Genomic DNA, 22,377 nt, shown 5'->3' on the forward strand with positions numbered 1-22,377 from the left:
TTAAAAAAATTACTTGTGAAGTCATATAAGTTTTTCTGTTACTAAGTTATATTAGCTCAATAATGTTATAGGATTAGGATTTATTAGTATGTTAATAATATAGTACGATTAGAGTTAATAAATCCTTTTAATCCTCTTTTAAAAATTAATCTGTTCTCTTGGAAGTCTGCCTTTTGTGATTAATACAGAAATAATGTAATTAAAGCCATAGATATTAATATTTTCATGGTCTTTTATTCAGGCACTGAACTTACCTTCAACTACAACCTAGAATGTCTTGGGAATGGAAAGACTGTTTGCAAATGTGGAGCTCCGAACTGCAGTGGCTTTTTGGGTGTAAGGCCAAAGGTACCTTTTAAACGTTTGCATCAGGGATAGTGGTGTGGTCCTCCCTCCCTAACCTGTGGCAGGACTGAGTCTTCGTTTTAAGAAGATGTCTTTTTGAAATAATGACATTGAATAGTTGTCAGTAGGGACACTGGCAATTTAACTAAGCATTCTGCTGATCAGTTTGGTACACTAGAGAGGGTCTTTGGATATTGTTGAAGTGTTTTGAACAATCTGACTTCTAATTAGTGATACCTTTCTAGCTAAAAAAGCTGTAAAATAGGAATCTGTGAAGTAGGTTACTTCCCATGTCCTTTATTGGTCTTAGTTGATCTTACTCACATTTCCTAAGAAAGAGTCTCAGTCTCTGTCTCTGTGTCTCTTTTTGCCTTTTTAAAGATATCAAAGAATCTGATATTGAATTTAAGATTCTAAATGTAGTATAAGACTGTAGATAAACATAGGACTTTTTTTTTTTTAAGGACCCTTAATCTTAACCATGTACCATGTAACAGTATAAACTTTGTTGTATCTTACTTCCTGGTTTTTTATGTGTACTTTAACTGAATTATAGTTCTATAACTGTTAAGAATTGTTTATAATTCTTAAATATTATACAACATTTTTTCCTTGCTGTTACATAATTTTCACAACCATCATTTTTAGTGACTGTTTTAATTTTTATATAATGGATGAACCATAATAGATGAACATCTGGATGCTTCCAGATTTCTCTATTGTAAGTAACAGCATGCTGAAAATTGAAGTTTAATTTTGATGCAAAGTAGACTACACAGTGACTCCAATTGGGTATTTCCCATTATGCTTGTTTGATTGTGAAGTCAACATTAAGAACTGAAAAATGCAAATTAGCATGGAAACCACTAGCTAAAGAGGGTAATCATTTTGAGCTATAATAAATGAAGAACACCCAGTGATTATTCTTTTATCTATTAAATAAGAAAATTTATATTGGATTTTGTATTTTGTTTAGTTAGTTGGTTAAATAGTCTTGTTCCTTAAGATGTGCAGTTGACTTAGTCCCTATAAATTAAAACAGTAACAGAGTTTAATGGTGTTAGGTGCACTAGGGATGTCAGTTTCTGTATCTTTAGGGTCTTTGTAGCATTTCACACATGAATCAGTGAAAGGGAAATTCAGGAGCAGAAGTTTAGAAATGGGAGGAGATCACTGTGGGCTGGCAATAAATTGGATTGGTCCTGGATGTTCCTAGGCCGAGATAAATAATGCGATGAAAACCATGCATTTTGGTGACCAGTGGTCTGCAGGGAGCACAGAGTAGACCTGCGGGCTGCACCAGGGTCTGTCTTGGGGAGTGGTGGACATGAACCTAAACTGACTTAGGTAAAGATGCATAGCTTGTCAAGGGCAAGGGCCACAAATTAGTTTTCTGTGTCTTCCTAACACATGGCTCATGCTAAGATACTAAGTGCTCAGTGAAGGTTTGTTCAATAAGTTAAGAAATGTGTGTGACACACACACCCAGAGAAGTCTTCCTTAGTTTTGAAATTAGACAAATATAAGAATAAAAATAAAACTTATTGTTAAAGGATGACCTTTAATACCAGTCTTGTGTGTCAACAAAAAGCAGCACATTTCTCTCTTACTTCGCTCAAGTGGTAGGAGTAGTTGATACCAGATAAAATTCGTGCTACCATTTATTGGGTACCTATGATATGCCCAGTGCTTCTCCTGTATTTTCTCTTAACTTCACAATAGTCTATGAGGACTGTGTCTTTCCAGAGAGTCTGAAGCTCAGAGAGGGTAGTTAACCTGGTCAAGATCATACAACTAATGTGTCGACAATATTTGACCTCTAGAATCAACCCATTGCCACAGAGGAAAAGTCAAAGAAATTCAAGAAGAAGCAACAGGGGAAGCGCAGGACCCAGGGTGAAATCACAAAGGAGCGAGAGGATGAGTGTTTCAGCTGTGGGGATGCTGGCCAGCTCGTCTCCTGTAAGAAGCCAGGCTGCCCCAAAGTTTACCATGCAGACTGTCTCAATCTAACCAAGCGACCAGCAGGTTGGTGCCAAAATCCATTTAGAGTTCTCCTTGTTCTCTGCCAGAATTCTCAGAGTTCTTTGGTCTTCCCATGCATAGTGTTGAGAGGTGTCAAAATAAATGACAACAAAGGCTTAGAATCCTAGGTTATAGAGAAGGGAACAGAAACTCACTCGCTCTGTCAATCATTTTATGTTATTTTATCCTCCCAGCAACCCATAAAGAAGGGTGGGAGTGAGAGGAGTTTGTCCCCAAATTAGCTTTCCTTCAATATGTGGTTGCCAGGGTAATGAAATAATAGAAACTAAGGTAGTGTAGGGGCAAGGCCATAACACTGACCTCAGTGCCAGGAAATGGAAATGGGGAATTGTTTCAGAAGCAATTACTCAGGGCCGTAGCTGGCACAGGTTGTGATAGAACTGATCTTGCCTATGAGCCAGGAGTGAGTTCTAGCATAGTTTACTTGGAAAGAGCTGGGACGGAACAGTGTCCATGGCAGAGATTTGGGTATCATGAAATGAGGGGAAAAGAGCAGCTTGGGTTGGCTTTGGGTCTTTCCTGCTGATTCTGTGTGGACAACACAGGTAAAGTTTGTGCTAGTTTCCAGACTTAACATTGAGCAAAGGTAAATCTGCTTCCATTTTTCACCTTTGTGTATCTGCTCCCTGTTCCTAGTAATAACCAAATAAGCAGTTTAATTGGCTGAGATTCTCCCCATAGAGTTGAATATTTAAAGGCTGTACAGCACAAATGGAGTTTGTAAAAATATGAAAGTAATATCTTCACATTCCATCTAAGGGGAGCTTTGGGTTTTGTTTTATTGTTGTTGTTGCTTTTCTCCTTGTTGGAAATAGTTGTAGAAATCAGGGTTTACTCCTGCTTGGGTTTTTTTTGTTGTTGTTTTTTACTCCTGCTTGGTTTTTAATTGATATTCAGTTACTACTTGATACTTGGCTGTTATTTTTACGCATTTTGCAGAAAGTAAAGCTGAGATCCCGGGGGAGGGGAGGTGGGCAAGGGGCATGAGCTCTCTGCAGAAGGCAGCAGTTTGAAATCACTCCTTTGACTTAGTTCCAGAGCCATGACCCATCTCATATGCATGTCTTGTTTTCCTAAGCCTTTGTTTCACACCTGTGTTTTCAGGGAAGTGGGAGTGTCCTTGGCATCAGTGTGACATCTGCGGAAAGGAAGCAGCCTCCTTCTGTGAGATGTGTCCCAGCTCCTTTTGTAAGCAGCATCGGGAAGGGATGCTCTTTATCTCCAAACTGGATGGGCGTCTGTCTTGTACTGAGCATGACCCCTGTGGGCCCAACCCTCTGGAACCTGGGGAGATCCGTGAGTATGTACCTCCTACAGTACCGCTGCCTCCAGGCCCAAGCACTCACCTGGCAGAGCAATCATCAGGAGTAGCTGCTCAGGGGCCCAAGATGTCGGACAAGCCATCTGCTGACACCAACCAGACGCTGTCGCTGTCCAAAAAAGCTCTGGCAGGGACTTGTCAGAGGCCACCGCTGCCTGAAAGGCCTCCTGATAGAACTGACTCCAGGCCCCAGCCTGTAGATAGGGTCAGGGACCTTGCTGGGTCAGGGACCAAATCCCAATCCTTGGTATCCAGCCAGAAGCCATTGGACAGGCCACCTGCAATGGCAGGACCAAGACCCCAACTATCTGACAGACCCTCTCCAGTGACCGGCCCAAGCTCCTCACCCTCAGTCAGGTCACAACCACTGGAAAGACCTCTGGGGACAGCTGACCCAAGGCTGGATAAATCCATAGGTGCTGCCAGCCCAAGGCCCCAGTCACTGGAGAAAACCCCTGTCCCTACTGGCCTGAGACTTCCACAGCCAGACAAACTGCTAGTCACCAGCGGTCCCAAACCCCAGACTGCAGACAGGCCCCCCGACAAATCCCATGCCTCTTTGTCCCAGAGACTCCCACCTCCTGACAAAGTACTGTCAGCTGTGGTCCAGACCCTGGTAGCTAAAGAAAAAGCACTGAGGCCTGTGGACCAGAATACTCAGTCAAAAAATAGAGCTGCTTTGGTGATGGATCTCATAGACCTAACTCCTCGCCAGAAGGAACGGGCAGCTTCTCCCCATGAGATCACACCACAGGTTGATGAGAAGATGCCAGTGTTGGAGTCGAGCTCGTGGCCTGCCAGCAAAGGTCTGGGACAGATGTCACGAGCCATTGAGAGAGGCATTGTGTCAGATCCTGTCCTTCAGCCACTGGGCAAAGCAGCGGCCCCTTCAGAGCACTCCTGGCAAGCTGTTAAATCACTCACCCAGGCCAGACTTCTTTCTCAGCCCCCTGCCAAGGCTTTTTTGTATGAGCCAGCAACTCAGGCCTCAGGAAGAGCACCTGCAGGGGCTGAGCAGACCCCAGGGCCTCCCAGCCAAGCACCAGGCCTGGTGAAGCAGGTGAAGCAGATGGCCGGAGGCCAGCAACTACCTGGACTTGCTGCCAAGAGTGGGCAGTCCTTCAGGCCTCTTGGGAAGGCCCCATCCTCCCTCTCCACTGAAGAGAAGAAGTTGGCAACCACAGAGCAGAGTCCCTGGGCCTTGGGCAAGGCCTCACCAGGGCCAGGGCTCTGGCCCATGGTGGCTGGACAGACACTGGCACAGTCTTGCTGGTCCTCTGGGAGCACACAGACATTGGCACAGACTTGCTGGTCTCTTGGAAGAGGGCAAGACCCTAAATCAGAGCAAAATACCCTTCCAGCTCTTAACCAGGCTCCTTCCAGTCACAAGTGTGCAGAGTCAGAACAGAAATAATACCGGTAAATGCCACATGACCAGACCAGCTGCCCCCAGGGTTCTTGGGGAAGGGAAAAATCTTCTTTTTCCCTCTTAAAAAACAGACCCCCAACACTTTGCCACTGTTATTCTCTCCTTATATCCCAACATTCAGAACTCTTGCGACGTTAGCCAGTGGGGGCTTGTGGTTGTGTGAACCATGTATGGAAATCCAAGTGGGCCCCAGCCAAGGAGACAGACAGACTCGGGTCTCTTTCCCCCAACCTTTACTCATGGTGAACTTGAAATAAAAAGTCCACTCTGGAGTCAAGCATGGGATTCAATTCCGCTGGTCAGGTTGAAGGTAGAGGGGCTCTCAAAGCTATTTCTCTAGCCCTACCAAGCCCCACTGAGGGTACCTGATGAACCCTTGGGAGGAACTGATACCCATTCAAATCGGTGGTGATTTCTTAAACATTCATGTGTGCTAGGCCTGGTGCTAGTCACTGGCAGGAGATACAGAGATAAATAAGACCTGATCCCTGTGAGCCTAACATGCTTGCCTGGGTTCCCAGGTTATTTTTAAAGAACCTTTGACCAGGAAATAACAGAATGTTTGAGGGGCCCTGGGACTCCGGGCTCATTTTGTCATGTCCTTTGTGGCCCCAGAAGTGGTTGTTTTGAGTGTCTCCTGGTCAGGTGTGCCTGTGTGTATGTGCATGTGTGCACACTCATACGGAGGTCTCCTCTATAGGCAGGTGGAGCCTGTTGGCTGGGCAGCCTCTGCTGCTGCTGTCTGGGCTCTGGAGAGTCTAAAGATCTGTCCGTGGTGGAGCAGTTGGTTGGGGGGCTGGGCTCTGTGAGGACACAGCTTTCCCTCAGTGTAAGAAAGCAATTGGCAAGCTTACCTTTCTTTTCTACAGATTTTCCTCCTTTTACATCAACCCACCCCATGCCTGTCCCCCAAACACTCAGGTGCTTTCAGATTTCAGAGTCTCGGGCAGTAGACCTAGGGAATCTCTGGCAAGCTCTGGGCTAGATCCACCACCAGCTCAGGGAGAGTGCCAGATCCTGGCAAGAAATTACTTCTCTCCTGATCCTTTGCCCTCCTACCTGAATGGAGGGAGTCTTCTTCACTAGTGGATTCTACCACCCTCTCCCTGAGAAATGCTGTGCTCTGTATTGAGAGCACCTGCCTGCTGACTTAGCTCAAAGGCAAGCCAGAACCCTTCCCCATGACTGGCAAGATGTGGCGTTTAGAGCAATGTCCAGTCCAAGAGATGACTCCTCATAACTGCTGATTATCTGTTACTGCTGCCCTGAGCTGGGGCCCAAGGGCTGGGAAATCTGTTGGTGCTACCCTGCCCTACCATTCACCCAGCTCACTGACTGCCAACAGGAAGTGCTGTTTGGCCAGTTCCTTCTCATTCACCTACCCCCTCTTTGTCCCTAGACCAAACATGTTTACCTCTCTGCTTTGCCAACTTAGCCAGCAGCTTTAGCCAACAGGCCATCTCCTGGCCCCAAGGTCTCCTGGCCATTTCTGTCTCAGTTATGGCTTTTACACCCTCAACAGGATTCTGTATTTTGTCCCAATTTCCTCCTCCTGAGTTTCTATTGAGGTTACTCCCATACTTCTAAGGAGGGAACAACTGTTGTTATAGAAGCATTTGCGCTTTATATAAAGATTTAAAAAAGAATTTGCTTTTATTTCCCAAAGTCTGTCTCTGGGGTTGAGACATTTGAACTCAGGCAGAGGCATGAGGCTGGGCAGGGCTGCCCTGAGTTTAGGGGCCTATTCTTGCATCTCACTTAGACCTCGGACTCTCCTCTGTAAATTCCACCTGCCTAGTTCTCCTGTCATCCTGTCTCTCTTCCCACATCATCAGAGAGGAAAAGCTCTTTGTTTTAGAGGAAGAGAAAACAAAGCATCTTATTTTCTTTTAAAAAAATTTTAAACCATGGAAAAGATATTTTTAAAGAAATCCACCCAGAACATTAAAGTTCATTATATTAAGTATTTATCATGTGTGAGAATAATAAGTATATAACTGCAGCTAGTAGGTCCCTTTCCCTAATCTCTTAGGTTGTATGAGTAGGATTTGCTTGGTGCCAGTCCTGTGCCCTTTTTTTCTCCTGTCATCTGTAGTTGTGATCAGAAAAAGATATCCGCACTGCGCTGTCAGAATCTCTTTCCACTGTGTTGTGTGTTAAATTACCGTAGCTCTTTGTTTCATGAAATAAACTGTGAATTTTGTTGGGGGGGGGGTGTGCAGGCTATGTAAAATTTTTAAGTGGAGAAGTTTGATCCTGAAGGAGCTTCTCTGATGTAGGCTTTGGTAGGTAATTGACTTGACAGCCACTCTAGATATGTCTCACAGGACAGGAAGGAGTGAGGGAAAGGTGGGCCACTTTGTGGTTTTGTTTCAGTTTTTTCCATTCTCCTATTCACTGGAAAGCTTCCTTCCAGACCTGCGTAGGAAACAGCTTCTGAAGCTGTTTATTTAAATGGATGGACAGCCAGCCGGGCTTTCATGAGGGCCATTTTAAGACTCTCTTAGGTTGATTGGAAATTAGATGTTCAACTCTCAGGCCCACTGATAGCATTTGATACTAGATTGTTAACATCATGAAAGCAGTCACTATACAATTAGAAGCAGAGTCGGAAGGACTTTTGGGAAGTGAGACTCTTGCATGACCCGTTGGGGTAGGTGACCTTGCCATCCTTTGGGGATTCTCCTGGAACCTATACTGAGACCTTTTCTCCAGGGGGTGTGACTTGGCAGTTAAAAGGAAATCTTTACTCTTAGAAACTCCTGATCTTTGTGTAGGATGGCATTTTGGCATTTGGCCAAGTGCTTGTAAATCAGGATCTCAATAGAGCGTCTGCCTCTAAGCCAGTTCCCCAGGAAGCCTTTCTGAGGGGGAAGCCATAGCTTCCATAGGTAGTTAGAGAACTAATACCTGTCCTAGCCCTGTTAAGTCAGAAAAAATTATGGAAACTGTTGAAATTTGAATTCAAAGCCTCATTTGCTTCTCTACTGGAGCAAACCCATTCTAATAGCAAAATAGTTGTCATTGCTACAAAAACATCCAAGTTTTTAAATGTCTGCTTCCCCCTGAAGTTACTGAGTTTGAAGTGATTTAAATCACTGTGTTGATCCTCTTCTGAACAACTACCAAATCTACATCTTTAGCATTGATGAAAATAATTATTTTATTCTTTACATCCTCCACCCCACACTACAGTCAGGGCATGAAGTGCATCAGCGATCCTTTTCCAGGCTTGGCAGCGTCTACTCACAGGAGCTGGACTCCCAGGTTGCCTTGTGAGAACAGTGGCAGGAAGGAAGTCTGGTCCTGGCAGCTTCCCCTGTGGAGAAGAATCAGGAGAGCACTAAATGTGGATGGATTTTTTTTTTTTTTTTTCCGTCAGCTCCTATAAAGCGGGTTTTTTCCTAAGGCTTTTTGGGGGGACATTGTCATCCTCTTGGGGTCTGTCAGGAGGTCAGAGTAGCCCAGTGTCCTCACTTCTCTGAGATCATGGCAGGAAAGGAGCTGCCACAAGCCCCTTTTCCTGCTGAATAATGCTTGGGCTGTTCCATGTGTTAGACATTCCAGATCATTAGAGCTGGGTAGCTGCTGCACGAGACTTTGCTTGGCTGTGGACAGTTAGCTCTCAGCTGAGCTTCCTAGAGTTAGTGCAGCAGGGCCAGAGGTTGCTGTAGTATAAATTGAAAAAGAGAATAGGTGATTGCTTTGTACACACACAAAAAATGCAATGATGGTGCTAATCTCCTGGTATAAATAAGCACTGCCAAGGGTTGAGGGACTGGTGACTTGAGAAACCCAGATTCCTGTTTGGGAAGAAGAGATGTTATGTAGTTTCCTTGAGGCTTTATTAGAGGAGGGGAAGGTAGAGCCTTGGTGAATCTTGCACCTGACCCTGAAATAGTCCAGTGCAGTCCAGAGGTGGAAGAGATGCTGTTTCCAGATGAGGGTGGCCATTGAGTTTCTCAGGGCTGGTGTCACCTTGTCCAGAGCCTCTGTCCACACTGCCTGAACAGGTTGGTAGAGAGCTCCAAGTGTGGGGTCTCCCTCAGCTACCTTCTGCCCCTCTCTACCTCTTCCACTCTCATGGGAGCACCTCTATTGCTTATGAAGATTAAGGGTAATATTTCTTAAGGAAGTGGAAAGAGTTTATTTTAATTAGAAATCCACAGCCTGGGGAGAAATGTTTCCTATCAACATAAGCAAAAATAGCACATGTTAAACTCATATGGTCCCTTTTCTAGAGCTACTTTCCCATGACTCTCAAAACATCAGGCTGTTGAGGGCTTCAGGTGTAACACCCTGGAAATCGAGCAAAGCTTTTTGGACAGGAGGTGAGCCTAGGGAGTTAGGAGCAGAAATGAGTGGTTCTGGTGCTTTGGACTTCCAGGGTAGGGGCAGAGAACAGGTGGTCTCTAGGTCTGAGGTGGGTGCTGCCTGTGTGTGCATGTAGGTGAGAGTGTTGAAGACGGGCGAGTGCAGCACACAGGAGCTCATGGAAGAGCAGCTAAGTCTTGGCAAAAAAACAAGCTGACAATAGAGATCTATCTTTATATTTTTAAGAAAGGGGCAGAGGGGGTGTCAGCTGAGGTCCATCACTTTTTTGCCCCCCTTCACCCCAATAGATTGTCAGTGATAAGTGGAACTCTTAGTGAAAAAGAGGGGAGCCCTGTGCTAGGAGTCCCCATAAACATGTACTGTAATTCTTTGTATATAGAAAAAAATTACTGTAAAGTAAAGTTTAACTTTACTCTTATGGCCCTTGCCCTGTGTTTTGTTTTGTTGTCCGTGGGGAGACGTAGCCTAACAGGAGGGAGGATGGGTTTGGGGTGAGAGCAGAAGCCAGCCCCTGAGGTAGTTCCCAGGGACACGGAACTGAGCCCTTCCTCCAAGCACCTCATGGGAGTGGTGTGGGTTTCCTCCCAGTAGCCACAGCTGTCGGAATGTCTTTCTGCTGCTTTTGGGAGTGGCTGGCATCAGTTTCAGTCCCTACACAGGAAGCCTCCATCACCCACGAAGGAAGGGTATTTTGAGGTTTTTAAAAAGGAAGTGGAACCAAAGCACTTTCTGAGTGTGAGTCTAGACATCTTGGCCAAGTTTTTAGTTTTTTAGAGCAGGTGCTGGGCACTGCAGAGGACTCGGCCTAGGCCTAAAATGGTAAAGTGAGGCAAAGGGGCTGAGCATCCCATAACAGAAAAGGCTGCCATATGCTTCCTTTTGGTTGAAGGGTTGGTCCTGTCTGCAGTAACATCTGATTCTTCAGAAATATCTGGACGTCCGAGGCCCAAAAATACACTTTCAGGAAACCCTGGGAATCTGCTTCCCTTCTGACTTAGTCCTGAACTTCTGCCCCAGGGAAGAGTGTGGGAAGACAAGCATTTAGTCCTACAGTTATTTTTCACTCATGATCTTCATAGTCCTGAACTGGGTAGTGGTCACTTCGTTTTACAGATGAAAAACACAGGCCAAGTTTAAGTCCCTTTTCTGAGTAGCTGAGTTGGATCCCAATCTGGATCCATAAAACCTTTCTAAGTCTTGCAGAACCTATGATTTTTCTACTGTTAAGCCACATTATAGGGTGTTGCTAGGAAGCTTAGGATCTGAGCCACAGGCATGACTCGGACTTAGACATGACAGAGGTGCAGTAGAGCCAGCGAGTCTGAGGTAGAAGTGCTTGACCCTTTGATCTCTGGATACTACTTCAGTGCCTTCCTTGCTCTTCTTAGCACCAAGAAGGAAGTGTGAGCTTTGCACTGCCCCAACCCCAGCTTCTCGCCCTATCTTTGACGCCACTAAAGAATAGGAAAGGGCCCTTCTGCTTCTCCATTATCTCAGCTGCAACCCTGGGGTGAAGTCAGTTGGTTTCCAAAGAGCTAAGAGGAGCCTTGATATAGGAAGCGAGGGCAGCCAGGTGGCCCCAGAAAGTACTAGGTATCTTGACACCCAATCCACACAGCAGGGAAAGGGGTTGAGTGTGATTCACAGTGCATTGATTTTATTTACAAATCAGAAGCCACTTAAATAATTTGTAGACACAAGTGCTGTCCAGGGCAGAAGCCTGGGGTCCAAATCAGCCCTTACCCTCCTTGTGCCCATCAGTCAGCCCAAATGCTGCCTCCGTTCCATGGGCCAGCACAGGCAGGTGCCACCTCTGCTGCCATGGGGACCCGGGGTAGCTCAGACGTGTGATCACCCAAGCCCAGACAAAAGCTAGGTCCAGCCTCTCTGGGGGAATTCCTTTAATTCCCCCAGGCCAGGTGAGTGGTGACTCAGTGATGACAACAGCTGTAGAAGTAGGGGTTTGCCTTCTGGCCCAGGTCCACGCCCTTGTCCTCTGTCAGAGAGAGAGGTGGCAGCTCAGCATCATTCTATTGAGGGATCAGGTAACATGAAGGGGGCCAGATGCTGTGGGCCTAGAGGAAGTCTCCACAGGAGCTAGGGAAGGACACACCTGTCATCACCTGGAAGGCGGCCACACTGACGTAATCCTCTGCTACTTTCTGGAAGAGCTCATCTGGCAGGAAAAAGGGTGATAGGTGAGGATCAAATGCCAGTGGCCCTGGGATCACCCAGTAACCAGCCCTCTAGGCTTTTCTCTGTCTCCCTTGTTGCCCTTGTGTGTTCTGCCGTGAGGCCCAGGACAGCACTCACCCACACTCTGGCCTGTCTTGCTGGAAGTTTCAAAGAGCTGAGCTTTGATATCTGTAAAGAGAAGTGTCTAAAGCCTCATACCTGAGAATTAGGTGGACACAGACAAAAGGGAAGGCTACCAGTACAGGGAATCTTCTGAACCCCACAGATTCAGGGAGGCCAGAGAAAGTCTTCCCATGGGGGATCTTGCCATGGTAGCCAAGGCAGTCCCTATTTTCTGTGACCCACCCAAGTAGCCACTTCCCTCCCCCAGCCCCAGGGAGCTAAGGAGCAGCTACTGTCTGCATAGTCCTGGACGTCGTGGAAGTCCACACGTCGGCGCCGCCTGTCCTCCTCCAGCAGGTCACTCTTGGTGCCACACAAGTAGATCTTACAGCCCTGGAGCAGAAGACAAGGTGAGGGTCACCCCCCTCGGGCCACCAGATCCCCAGCCCCTGTCTCGTCTTTTGGTGAGGTCAGGCCACCTACCTCCTCTAGGTTGCGCAGTTCCTTCACCCAGAACTTTGCCCGTTCAAAGCTGCTGCTGTCTGTCAGGTCTTGGTGTGGGACACGCAGGAAACACAACCAAGGGTCAGAAGCTGTTCTGTAAGGCCAGCCTGGCACCCTCCCCTTCTTGTTTGAGAAACAGGCCAAAACCATCCTTACCATAGCAGACGATGGCAGCCTTGGCGCCCCGATAGTAGATTCGGCTCATGGCCTCATAGCGCTCAGAGCCTGCTGTGTCCTGAAGGGCAGGGGGAGGCTCAGCCCTGGCCTGAGTTGCTGAGCTACTCCCCAAAACTGCAAACTAATACCATGTTCTCCAGACCCCGTTTTTAAATTGTGGTCTAGAGAATAGAAATGGCCTCTATGAGGCTACAAGTCAGCCAGTAATAGGCAGGACCTACGCCTCCTCAGGAATGGGTTTTCCCAGGACTTGCCCAGAGAACTTACCCAAATACCCAAAGTCACCGTCCGGTCTCCGACGGACATCACCTTGGCCACGAAGGCGGCCCCAATGGTCTGCAACCAAGGGGAAGCAATCAGGGCCTCGGATGCGGGTTAGCCCCCTCCCACCCGTGCTGGGCCGCGCCGGGCGCACTCACGTTCTGATAGGGCCCCACCAGGAAGCGATCGTGCACGTATCGCTCCACCAGGCTCGTTTTGCCCACGTACTCCTTGCCCAGCATCACCACCTTGACGTCCACACGCTGCCCGCTCATGCTCCCGGGGCTGCCTCACCCGCGTCAGGGTCCTGAGCGGGGGCGGGAGGCAAACCGGATCTCCACTCCGGCAGGCAGCGCCCAAGCCTCAGTCCCCGACCCCAGGAGCTAACCTAAGGCTCCAGACGCCGCGACGAGCTTGAGCTACAGCAACGCCTCCGTCCGCCCCCGCTCTTCGGCCCCGGGTGCTGATCCTCCTTCTGAGAGCCCAGGACCCGGGGCGGCCTGGGAGCGTGCGGGGAAGCGCACTCAACGCCGGCGTCCGGCTCGCTCGCTCGTTCCGCTACTCGCTCGCCCGCCCGGCTTAGGGGCCGCTCCGGCACGGTTTCTCCACAGAGCCTGGGAGGGGTCCCTCCAACCTGGCTCCGGCCCGGAGCACCGCGACTCCCGCGGTGGGGAGGAGGTAGAGGCCGGGGAGGCGGGGCCGCCTGGTCATGTGGGCAGGCGCCGGAAGAGGTGGGCAGTGCGCGGTTGCGCCGGAAGTGGCGCGCGGCCAGGCAAATCCTCATGGCGGCGGTGGCGGCTGTTAGGGTGCGGCGCTGGAGTGACTGAGCTGCTAGCCTGGCGGCCGAGCGTCGAGCTCCAGCCCGGCCTCCGCGTGCCCCCCGGGCTCCGCACCCCTGATGTTGCGCGGGCGCTGAGCCCGCCCGGCCGGGACAATGGTGAAGTATTTCCTGGGCCAGAGCGTGCTCCGGAGTTCCTGGGACCAAGTGTTCGCTGCCTTCTGGCAGCGGTACCCGAATCCCTATAGGTACGTGGCCCTGGAAAGAGCAACCCTCCCACCTCGCTGTTTGGAGATCGGAGTGTGGGGGCCGGGAAAGACTCGACTTCGAGTGGGGGGAATCGCCGGAGCCGTGGCCACGTTTAGGACGAGAGGACCTATCGGGGAAGCGGCCAGGCTAGTACTGGAAGGAGGCTGGGTCTGGGCAATAGTTTACTTGAGGCCCTAGTGAAAGGTTCTCTCATCTCAGGGTGGTGAGACAGGAAGAGGCGGCGGCACAGGAGCTGGGGAGGGATCTTGGGGTTGGAAATCCGGGCGCTTGTCTACTTCTCTGCCGTGACGCTCTCCAGTGGTGCAATAAATCATGAGGTCCAGCCCTGCTGGAAGGCCTAGGAATCCAGGTCAGCAAGGAGGCGGGAGTTGGAATTTGCCCTGGGTTAGGCTCAAGGGACTCTAGTTCAGGTCTGAGCCACAACACAGATCACTCTGCAAGTTTGGGGAAAGGCATGGCCATTCTGGGCCTGGAGGCTCCAGATGGGAACCCCAACAGGCAGTCTCTTAGGGCCCGGCTCCTGAGGGTCACCTTCACCCTGACACCTGCAGCAAACATGTCTTGACGGAAGACATAGTGCACCGGGAGGTGACCCCTGACCAGAAGCTCCTGTCCCGGCGACTCCTGACCAAGACGAACAGGATGCCCCGCTGGGCTGAGCGACTATTTCCTGCCAATGTTGCTCACTCAGTGTACATCCTGGAGGATTCTATTGTGGACCCACAGAACCAGACCATGACCACCTTCACCTGGAACATCAACCATGCCCGGCTGATGGTGAGACCCCTCCCTCTTGGTTCCCCCAAAACTAGAGAGCTCCAGGTACATGTGGCTAGGGAGCCATGAGGGAGCTTCTATGATCCAAGCAGATCTGAGGAGTGTTGGCTCTAGAGTACAAACTCAGATGATCTCTTCAGCTGGTCATCTTCTCTGGACCTGTGTTTTGACTCATTCATACAGTGGTGGAGGGGTTACCTGTTTTACAGAGTCGTTGTAAGTACTAAATGCAGAGCACTCACACTGTGCCTGGCACGTGTGTAGGTTGGGCCACAGACATGATGCTGAGGGACGGAGGGAGGCAGTGGTTTTCAAACAGGAATCTGTCAAGCCATAAAGGGTACCTTGGATGTACCTTAGAGGGGGAGGACCTGGGCCCCTTGCCCCAGTTTGACTAGAGTCTTTTATCTGTCTTATGTAATGGATTTCTGCCTGAGATTTCAGGGGAAAAGGGTTCCACATACCCTTGCTTTAAAAAAAAAAAAAAAGGCTTGAAAACCCATGGTTTGGTTTAAGGAACATCCTACAGTATCTTCCCACCTGTGAGTACCCTAAAAGCTTCCAGAGAACTGTTATTTTCTTTCTCAGTTAATCTTCACAATAACACAGGGAGGTGGGTATTACTCTCTATTGTGCAAAGAGGAAAGTGACGTTCAGAGCGGGGAAGTCACAGAGTGAGTAGGCAGCTTAATGCTCTGTCCCAGAGTTATCTGAGGGCCTCACAGCTGACTGCCCTGAGGGCACTACAGCTGTGTTTTGTAAATTACCAAGAAAAGATCCAGCTCTAAGAAATGTCTTTCAGTCCAGCTGTGACAGGTGTCTTAAGTGTTTCTCTTGGAAGTACAGGTCCACTTTCTCCTCTCTGATAATGAGCTGTGGTGATAGCCGGATTTTTCTTTTTTTTTTTTTTTTTTGGATTGCCAGGAGCTCAAGGGCCAAAGTGGGTGGAAGGCAGGTTGAAAACACCACACATGTCTAGATGTAAAGGTGCAAAACATCCAGGATGGAGCTGGAAGGCCCTCTGCTGATCTCAAGAGTCCATGTGCCTTTTAGTTTGAAGGGTCAGAAGAGAGGTTTTTAGAGAGCAACATGACTTTTTTTCATCTTCTTACTCTTCCCAAAGTGCAGCTTGGGAATGCAGTAAGGGAAAGGAATCGGTTTTCATTTTATTGCTTCCCCTCGTGAAAAGAGTCAGGGAATCAAATTTATGTGCAAGCTGGCAAAGTGAAGGACTCCCACACGATTGTGGTTGGCTTGACTGCCTGCACAGGTGGTAGAGGAACGATGTGTTTACCGTGTGAACTCTGATAACAGCGGCTGGACCGAAATCCGCCGGGAAGCCTGGGTCTCCTCTAGCTTGTTCGGCGTCTCCAGAGCTGTCCAGGTGAGCAGCGTTGTTGTGGTGCTGGGGCTCTGGGGCCCAGGGCATGTAACATAGAGTCCGGGCTGGGGTTCAGTGGGCAGCTCAGAATCCTTCCCGTTCTCATCTTTTGCCAGGAATTTGGTCTCGCCCGGTTCAAAAGCAACGTGACCAAGACTATGAAGGGTTTTGAATACATCTTGGCCAAGCTGCAAGGTGAGGGCTCTGCACACAGGCAGAGGCTGAGTCAAGTCCTAACTGCCCTGCCTGGGCTGGAGCCTGGAGCTGTCACCACCCTACTCTGAGCAACTCATCTGTACCCTGGGTATTTCCTTCAGGGCCTGGCGCACAGGAGATGAATGTCCTGGGAGGTGATTTAGGTGGGTCTTGGCATTCTTTGATACCAGCCCCCACCCTTTGCTCCAGGTGAGGCCCCTCCCAAAACCCTTGTTGAAACAGCCAAGGAAGCCAAGGAGAAGGCCAAGGAAACGGCACTGGCAGCTACAGAGAAGGCCAAGGACCTTGCCAGCAAGGCAGCCACCAAGAAGCAGCAGCAACAGCAGCAGTTTGTGTAGCCAGCCCAGGCCCTGGGGCCGCAGCACAGCAGACCACTTGCTCCAGTCCCTGTGCTCTTTCCTCCTTGTACTTTATTATTAAAAGTCAGCTTCCAGCCCTGTCTACTGTCTGGGTGGTGGGCTGGGGGTGGGTGTGTTGTTTGGCCTCTCCAGCACACCAGGCCATTACCCATGTCTGAGCTGGGCCTGCTTATTCCTGCATCAGGTGGCTGAGGATAGAGGTACAGTGACTTGCCCAGGGTCACGTCCAGGTGAAGTGGTCATAAATGCTAGACTGTAAGCTCCATGAGGGCAGGGACCTTTGTTTTATTTTCTGATGTGTCCCAAGTACCTGAAACAAAATCTTGCACATAACAGGCACTCAATAAATACTTGTTGAATTCAGTCGGCCCCAGCTCTGGCGTCAGAAAGCTTTGGTTCAAATCTTGACTCACCTGTTTCCTGGCTTTGGACCTCAGGCAGGTCACATCACTCAGCCTCAGTCCTACTGCGACAGACAGGGACTGAGGCTTCCGAGCTGTGAGGAGTAAAGGGGCACTGCCCGGTGTGGACAGCAGTGTTTGTGGTGGCTACGGATCTCATTTCCTCTTTTCCAGTTTGTCTGTGGCTGGGAGTTCCCCCATTTTCACCAGGCAAGACCATGGACAGGAAGTTAAGAAAGAGGCTTTTAATGAAAATATAGTATGCGGAGGGCAAAGGCCAGGGGCCCTTGTTTAAGAAGGAACATGAGGACCCAAGAGGCTTCCTGCCCCTGTGGACAGCAGAGCCAAGTGCTACAAAAAACGCCTGGAAGGGTGGCCTGGGCCCAAGCTGCCTGCCCTGCAGGGCTCAGGGGGCTCAGCACCCCATCCTAGGTGGGACTGCCAGCAGCCAGCAGCAAGGTACGGGGAGCACCTGTTCCCACACGGTCCTTTTAGTCCATTCCAACAGTACTCTGAGCAGCCCTGGAGGCTTGGTGAGGGCTCCAGCCTGGCAGAGCAGAGGGTGGGCTGAGGGCAGAGGTCGCTCCAGGAGGCGAGGGTCATAGCCAGGTGCTGCCGCTGTGTGAGTAGCTGTGCTCCTGGCCCGCGCTGAAGCCCCGCAGCAACTCAGCCTCGCCCCCGAACACCAGGCTCTCCACGTCCACCTCCAGCTCCTCTGCACAGGGAGCAGGCCAGTCAGGGGACCTGGGCCACTCAGCCCACTCGACCCCTCCGCTTAAGGGCACTTACCTTGGTCTGAGTCGGAGCGCTCAGAGGAGAGGCCCGAGGAGTCCAGGCTGTCTGCTCGCAGCCGCTCGCGCTCGCCAGCCCCGGCCAGCCCCCGGAGCTGCTCCAGCTGCTGCTGCAGGCTCTGCTGCTTGCTGCGCAGCTTCTCCTTGAGCCGCCGGGCCCGCTGCTCCTGCTCCTCCAGCTTCTGCAGATCCGAGGGAGCGAGGGGCTGGGGTCAGCTACCTGGGGTCTCGGGCCTCACCCCAACACCACTCAATGGCGGACCGTGGCCACGTGGTGACTGCTTGCTCCAGACAGGGGCTCACTAGATCTGGGCCCCAGAGGGTTGCTCCCACATCCTGCAGGAAGCTAGGCCCTCCTGCCCTTCTGTCCCATGTAAATGGCCCAGGAGTTCTGTCCAGATGGGTGGGGGAGGGAGAGCACCACAATCTCAAAGGCCCTCGGGGCCCAGTCAAGTGATGTGAAGGAGTGGAGTGTCTGGTGTCAGGCAACAGGGACTGCAGGGGACTGGGGCACACCAGTGAGTGCATACTAAGGCTCGAGGCAGTGGCCCAGGCCAATTACTGCCACATGGAAACAGGCCCAATGTTGCCAGATCTCCCAGTTTTTTAAAGAGAAGCAGGGAAATCACATCTTTTCATGTCAAATGTCCTTTTAAGTGCTGCCAACTAATTTAAATTTTTAGAAAACTACAGACCAAAGGCTACCAGTTTGTAACTCCTCAAGACCCTCCCAGGAGTCCTAAGTCTTCAGCATTCGTCCCCTCCTGCTGCACCCACGCAAGCTCTGCCAGCCCTGAGTTCCAGGGACTGGAGGACCAAGGGTTCTCCCATCAGGGTCCTCAATGGACGGAAGCCTGCATTCAGTCAGCAAGAAGGGGAGAATTGGGTGAGGGGGCATTTGGACTGGGAGTAGATGAATGAATAAGAGCTGCCCAGGCAAAGATAGGGGAGGAAGAAGCATCCAGGCAGAGGGAAAATGGGAAAAGCATGGAGAGTTCAGCTTTTTTGGTGAGGAATGGGGAAAGATGAGACCAGTGGCAAGGCCTGTGTTGTGAAGGGCCTTGAGTTTCACAGGAAGTAAGAAACTGAAACTGTCCTGTCAGGAGCCATGGAAGGTTTTCAGCAGGAGGCAGACCTGGACAGATCTATGTGGTGCAAAGAACATTCTAGGGCAAGGTGGGGAGGACAGCCAGGTGGAGGCAAAACAGGAAGCAGGGAGTCCAGGAGAGGGGTGATGGGGCTTCAAGGAAGGAGCAATCCCTAGGTCCTGCCCACGGGCCAGCCAGCACCCAAGGTCACACATCATCCCTCTGAGAACCAAGTCAGCAACTCCATGTGAGAAACTGGAGCCGGCTATCTGGCCAGGGTGTTATTCAGCCACAATGAGGAGAACGCAGGCACCTATGGGACAGTGCTGACAGTTCCCACGCCACGATTTATTTGCTGCATGGCACCTCCATCTGTCTCTGCCACTGCCCCCTGTGCCCACAACAGGGCCTGGCAGAGCAGGTGCTCACTTGTTGAAGAAAAGAATGCAAGTCAGGAGACCTAGGCTTCGGTTCTGAATCTGCCTCTCATCAGCCGGCTCTGCCTCCATTTCTTCCTCTGTCAAAAGGGCCAGGAGAGCAGGAAGAGGCCTCTATTGTTTCCAAGTCCCTTCTAATCCCCACTCTGTGGAGCTGCCTTGTGCTTGAGTCAGCACACCCCACTCCCATCCACCAGGGGGCGCTGAGCTCAGCCCGGGCATCAGCAAGAGCCCTGGGAGGGTGGCTCACTGGTGTCCTCTTGGTACTTTCCCCCTCCTGGCCTCTGGAGCTGCCTCCCAAAGCAGCGTCAGGACACCCCCTCCCCCGCACCCCCCCCCCCCACCCGCCGAGAACAGGAGGCCTTCAAGGATGGGGGAGAGGAAGAGCAAGAAACAGCGCTCTCCAGTCTGAGGGACCCTTACACATGACCCCTCACAGAATGCCCCCCATACAGAGGAGGAAATGAAGTCCAGAGAGACTACATAACTCGCTCAGGGTCTCACAGTTGGGATCCAAGTAATAATTGCTGTAATAACAAGTGAACTTTTATTGGAAGAACTTGCTTAAAGCCTCAGAACAATCCTGAGTTATTTTCTGCTTTTCTTCCTACTTAACGAATTTGGCAACTAAAAGCACAGAGAACTGTCCAATGTCAGGCAGTTGGGCTATCACTTCAGACCTCTCTCCCCAGTTCCACCCAGCCCCTCCCTACTACCCCTCTCCAAGCATCCTGGCAAGCTGGCCCTGGGGCGCCAGAGTAGCTTCTTACCTGGATGTGCATCCTGGCCCTGCGCAGAAGGCTCAGTGTGGTGTATCGGGCACAGTCAGCCCCCAGGGGCATCTGCTGCTTCAGCTGCTCCAGGCACCGCTTCAGCTGGGCCCTCCTGTCGGGGAAGGGGTCTAGAGGGCAGTGCCAGCCCAGGCTTGCTGGCCAGATGAGGGACGGCAGGGGAGGGAAGGCCAGAGGGAGGCAGTTCCTGGGGCCTGGTGCTATCAGGGCAGGGTTGGGACTCACCTGCGCTTCTCCAGCTCGTTGTGCACAGACCTGCCAATGCCAGGGAGGATTGGGTGAGGGGGCGTCAGCTACTGCCCACACCTTCAGTCCCAGGGCTCCCAGGGCCTCAAAATTCACTACAGATGTGTGTCCCAAACTAGCCCACTGTGGGGACCTTGTGCTGGCCTCAGGCACCTGAGTCCCAGGCAGAGGCAGAGACAGTAAGGAGGCCTGCCCAGGTGACTGTGGGGTCCAAAGGAGGCCCCCTAGCAGCAATCAAGAAGAGCTTCCTGAACAGGTGACATTTGAGCTGAGCCCAGCAACACAAGTTACCCAAAATGGGTAGTGGGGGGAGAGGCATTCAGACTGGGGGGAACAGTGTGCAAAGGGTTGAGCGGAGGAGAGAAAAAGAGAAAGCCTGTGGGGGAAAGCGAGTGGTTTGATATGTGCAGTATTAGGAGTGAGTGGAAGCAGGACCCAGAACTATTCACCCTTCCAAACACATCAGGAGTGCTCGAGAAATAGTCCTTGAACGAAGAGTGTGTGTTTGGGGGATGGGGAAACGGCAGGACATGTCTGAATGCCTTCAGAGCAGGGTACCTGGCCCAGAAGATGCGAGCAATAAGGAGGAAGTTGGCAGTGGAGGGGCCCGATGAAGGACGGCGCCCATCCCCCCCATTCCCCGCTGCCCCAGGCCCTCCTCACCGCCCACTGTCCAGCGCGCCAGGAGCTTGGGGAGACCGCTTCCTCCTCCTGTGAACTGGGCCCGGACTTCGGTGTGGGCACAGGGACGCATAGCCATGCTCTGCCTCTGCGAGAGACAGCCCCCGCTCGCGTCAGGCTGGAGCTAGTTCCAGCGGGGGCCCCTGGCACGGCACGGTCAGGGAGGGGCTTTTGGCTACAGGGCCATTTCCCCAACCCCTCCAGCCCCACTGCCCGCGGACCCCTAAATTGAGGGCGGGGGTGCCCCAGGACTACTGCCCTAAGGCCATGCATCTTTCAAGTTGGGAGCCAAGTCCAGCCCAGGCCAGTGTCAGCGAGGTCGCCGCCTGGAGTCCGACCAAGGGTTCTTCCTCACCTCTCTCGCGGCGCTCCAGGAACTCCGCCGCCTGCAGCAAGACCTGGATGTTGCTGGCCACGGGTTCCATGTCGGCGACAGCTGGCTGCGGGCGGGCCTAGGGTGCTGGCCGGAGCAGCGGCTGCACCACTTTTGTTACAATGTAACTGACACGGTGCAACAAACACAGACGCCCGGCCCGCCCCCGGAACGCCCCGCCCCGGGACAGCCCAGCTCTTGGCCCCGCCCCTGGGACGCGCCTGGGAACCGCAGCCCACCCTCCGCGAGCCCGCCCGCCCTCTAGGACTCCCGTAGGGCTTCTACGGGCGCCAGCTCCAGGACCGGCCCTTGGGCGAACTCCCGGGCTGGGGGTGGGGGTGGGGTTGTACTGCGTCTTGCCGCTTCGCTCAGCGACCCAGCGCCCGTTACTTGGCTTTTCTGGGCCTCAGTCTCCAGCCCCGTACTGGTGGCGAGAGGCCCGCACACTGAGTGGTGCTCTGGGGACCGGTGGTCCCGGGGAGGCCCCTGGCTCCGCCGCTGCACGTGGGCGCCACGGAGGCGGGGCCGGCGGGCACCCTAGCCCATTTGCTCTTTGCCTCTTGAGGCTCGCGGACGTCACCTTGGGGGGCGGGGCAGGAGGGCCTCTCAGGCACTATTGGCTGCGTGCGGCTCCGCCCTCTCCCGCTGCTGGTCAACACTTTCGGGCGGGAAAAGGAGCAGGTTTCAAATTTGAAAACCCTGGCGATGGGGGCGGGGTTGAGCGGGGAACGGGGCCCAGTGCGCAAGCGCCGGGGGAGGGGGCGCGGACCTGACTCCTGCGCTCCAGGGTCTGTGCCCTTGCCTGCTTGCCATCTGCCCCCGTAGCCCCCGCTGGGCTCCTCCTCCTCATCTGCAGGGAAGCTATTGTTGCTACGAAAACGTCAGAAGGGTAGCAACTTGAGAACTGGCTTGCTTCAGAGTCCTGGGTTCTGGAGCCAACAGAGTTGAGTTCCTCTCCTGTCACCGCTACTTCTCAGCTGTGTGACTCGGGAAGTGCCCTCCCTCCTGTAAGCTCGGGAAGCCCTGAGACAGCGTCGTTGAAAGATCAGAGCCCACGCCTATGCCGTGCATT

At 51.7% G+C, this 22,377-nt stretch overlaps 4 protein-coding genes across 14 annotated transcripts in view; 2 read left to right on the top strand and 2 right to left on the bottom strand.

The window, feature by feature from the left end:
- NSD1 (nuclear receptor binding SET domain protein 1) overlaps positions 1–9,894 on the top strand; it is a 143,148-nt gene extending 133,254 nt beyond the window's left edge. For all 9 annotated transcript variants that reach the window (XM_057541451.1, XM_057541448.1, XM_057541445.1 and 6 more), the window contains 3 exons: positions 242–348; positions 2,169–2,373; positions 3,496–9,894. In XM_057541451.1, coding sequence (XP_057397434.1) covers positions 242–348; positions 2,169–2,373; positions 3,496–5,126 — 1,943 coding nt within the window. In that variant the 3' untranslated portion in view covers positions 5,127–9,894. The remainder of the gene's footprint in view (positions 1–241; positions 349–2,168; positions 2,374–3,495) is intronic.
- RAB24 (RAB24, member RAS oncogene family) lies at positions 8,338–13,414 on the bottom strand. Of its 3 annotated transcripts, XR_449951.3 has the most exons (9): positions 12,875–13,414; positions 12,723–12,791; positions 12,435–12,513; positions 12,258–12,325; positions 12,068–12,167; positions 11,790–11,840; positions 11,590–11,652; positions 11,220–11,472; positions 8,344–8,460 (listed from the first exon to the last, which is right to left on the bottom strand). XR_449951.3 is itself a non-coding variant. In XM_007169768.3 (8 exons), exons 1-8 carry the CDS (start codon positions 12,989–12,991, stop codon positions 8,384–8,386), a joined length of 624 nt encoding a protein of 207 aa, XP_007169830.1. In that variant the 5' UTR covers positions 12,992–13,414; the 3' UTR covers positions 8,338–8,383. The 3 variants fall into 3 exon arrangements, 2 of the variants coding, with proteins under 2 accessions (XP_007169830.1, XP_007169831.1); XM_007169768.3 differs by lacking the exon at positions 11,220–11,472 and having other exon boundaries at positions 8,338–8,460; XM_007169769.3 differs by lacking the exon at positions 8,344–8,460 and having other exon boundaries at positions 11,107–11,472.
- A 37-nt stretch (positions 13,415–13,451) lies between these two features.
- Positions 13,452–16,860, top strand: PRELID1 (PRELI domain containing 1). The gene is made up of 5 exons (XM_007169772.2): positions 13,452–13,742; positions 14,316–14,541; positions 15,812–15,925; positions 16,039–16,117; positions 16,328–16,860. Exons 1-5 carry the CDS (start codon positions 13,651–13,653, stop codon positions 16,474–16,476), a joined length of 660 nt encoding a protein of 219 aa, XP_007169834.1. The 5' UTR covers positions 13,452–13,650; the 3' UTR covers positions 16,477–16,860.
- A 303-nt stretch (positions 16,861–17,163) lies between these two features.
- Positions 17,164–21,467, bottom strand: MXD3 (MAX dimerization protein 3). Its single transcript, XM_007169773.3, has 6 exons — positions 21,288–21,467; positions 20,915–21,020; positions 20,231–20,260; positions 19,985–20,099; positions 17,688–17,871; positions 17,164–17,613 (listed from the first exon to the last, which is right to left on the bottom strand). The coding sequence occupies exons 1-6, from the start codon at positions 21,355–21,357 to the stop codon at positions 17,498–17,500; spliced, it is 621 nt and encodes a 206-aa protein (XP_007169835.1). The 5' UTR covers positions 21,358–21,467; the 3' UTR covers positions 17,164–17,497.
- Positions 21,468–22,377: the final 910 nt, after the last annotated feature.

Source organism: Balaenoptera acutorostrata, chromosome 2 (genome assembly GCF_949987535.1).
Source record: "Balaenoptera acutorostrata chromosome 2, mBalAcu1.1, whole genome shotgun sequence".
NCBI classification, from domain to species: Eukaryota; Metazoa; Chordata; class Mammalia; order Artiodactyla; family Balaenopteridae; genus Balaenoptera; species Balaenoptera acutorostrata.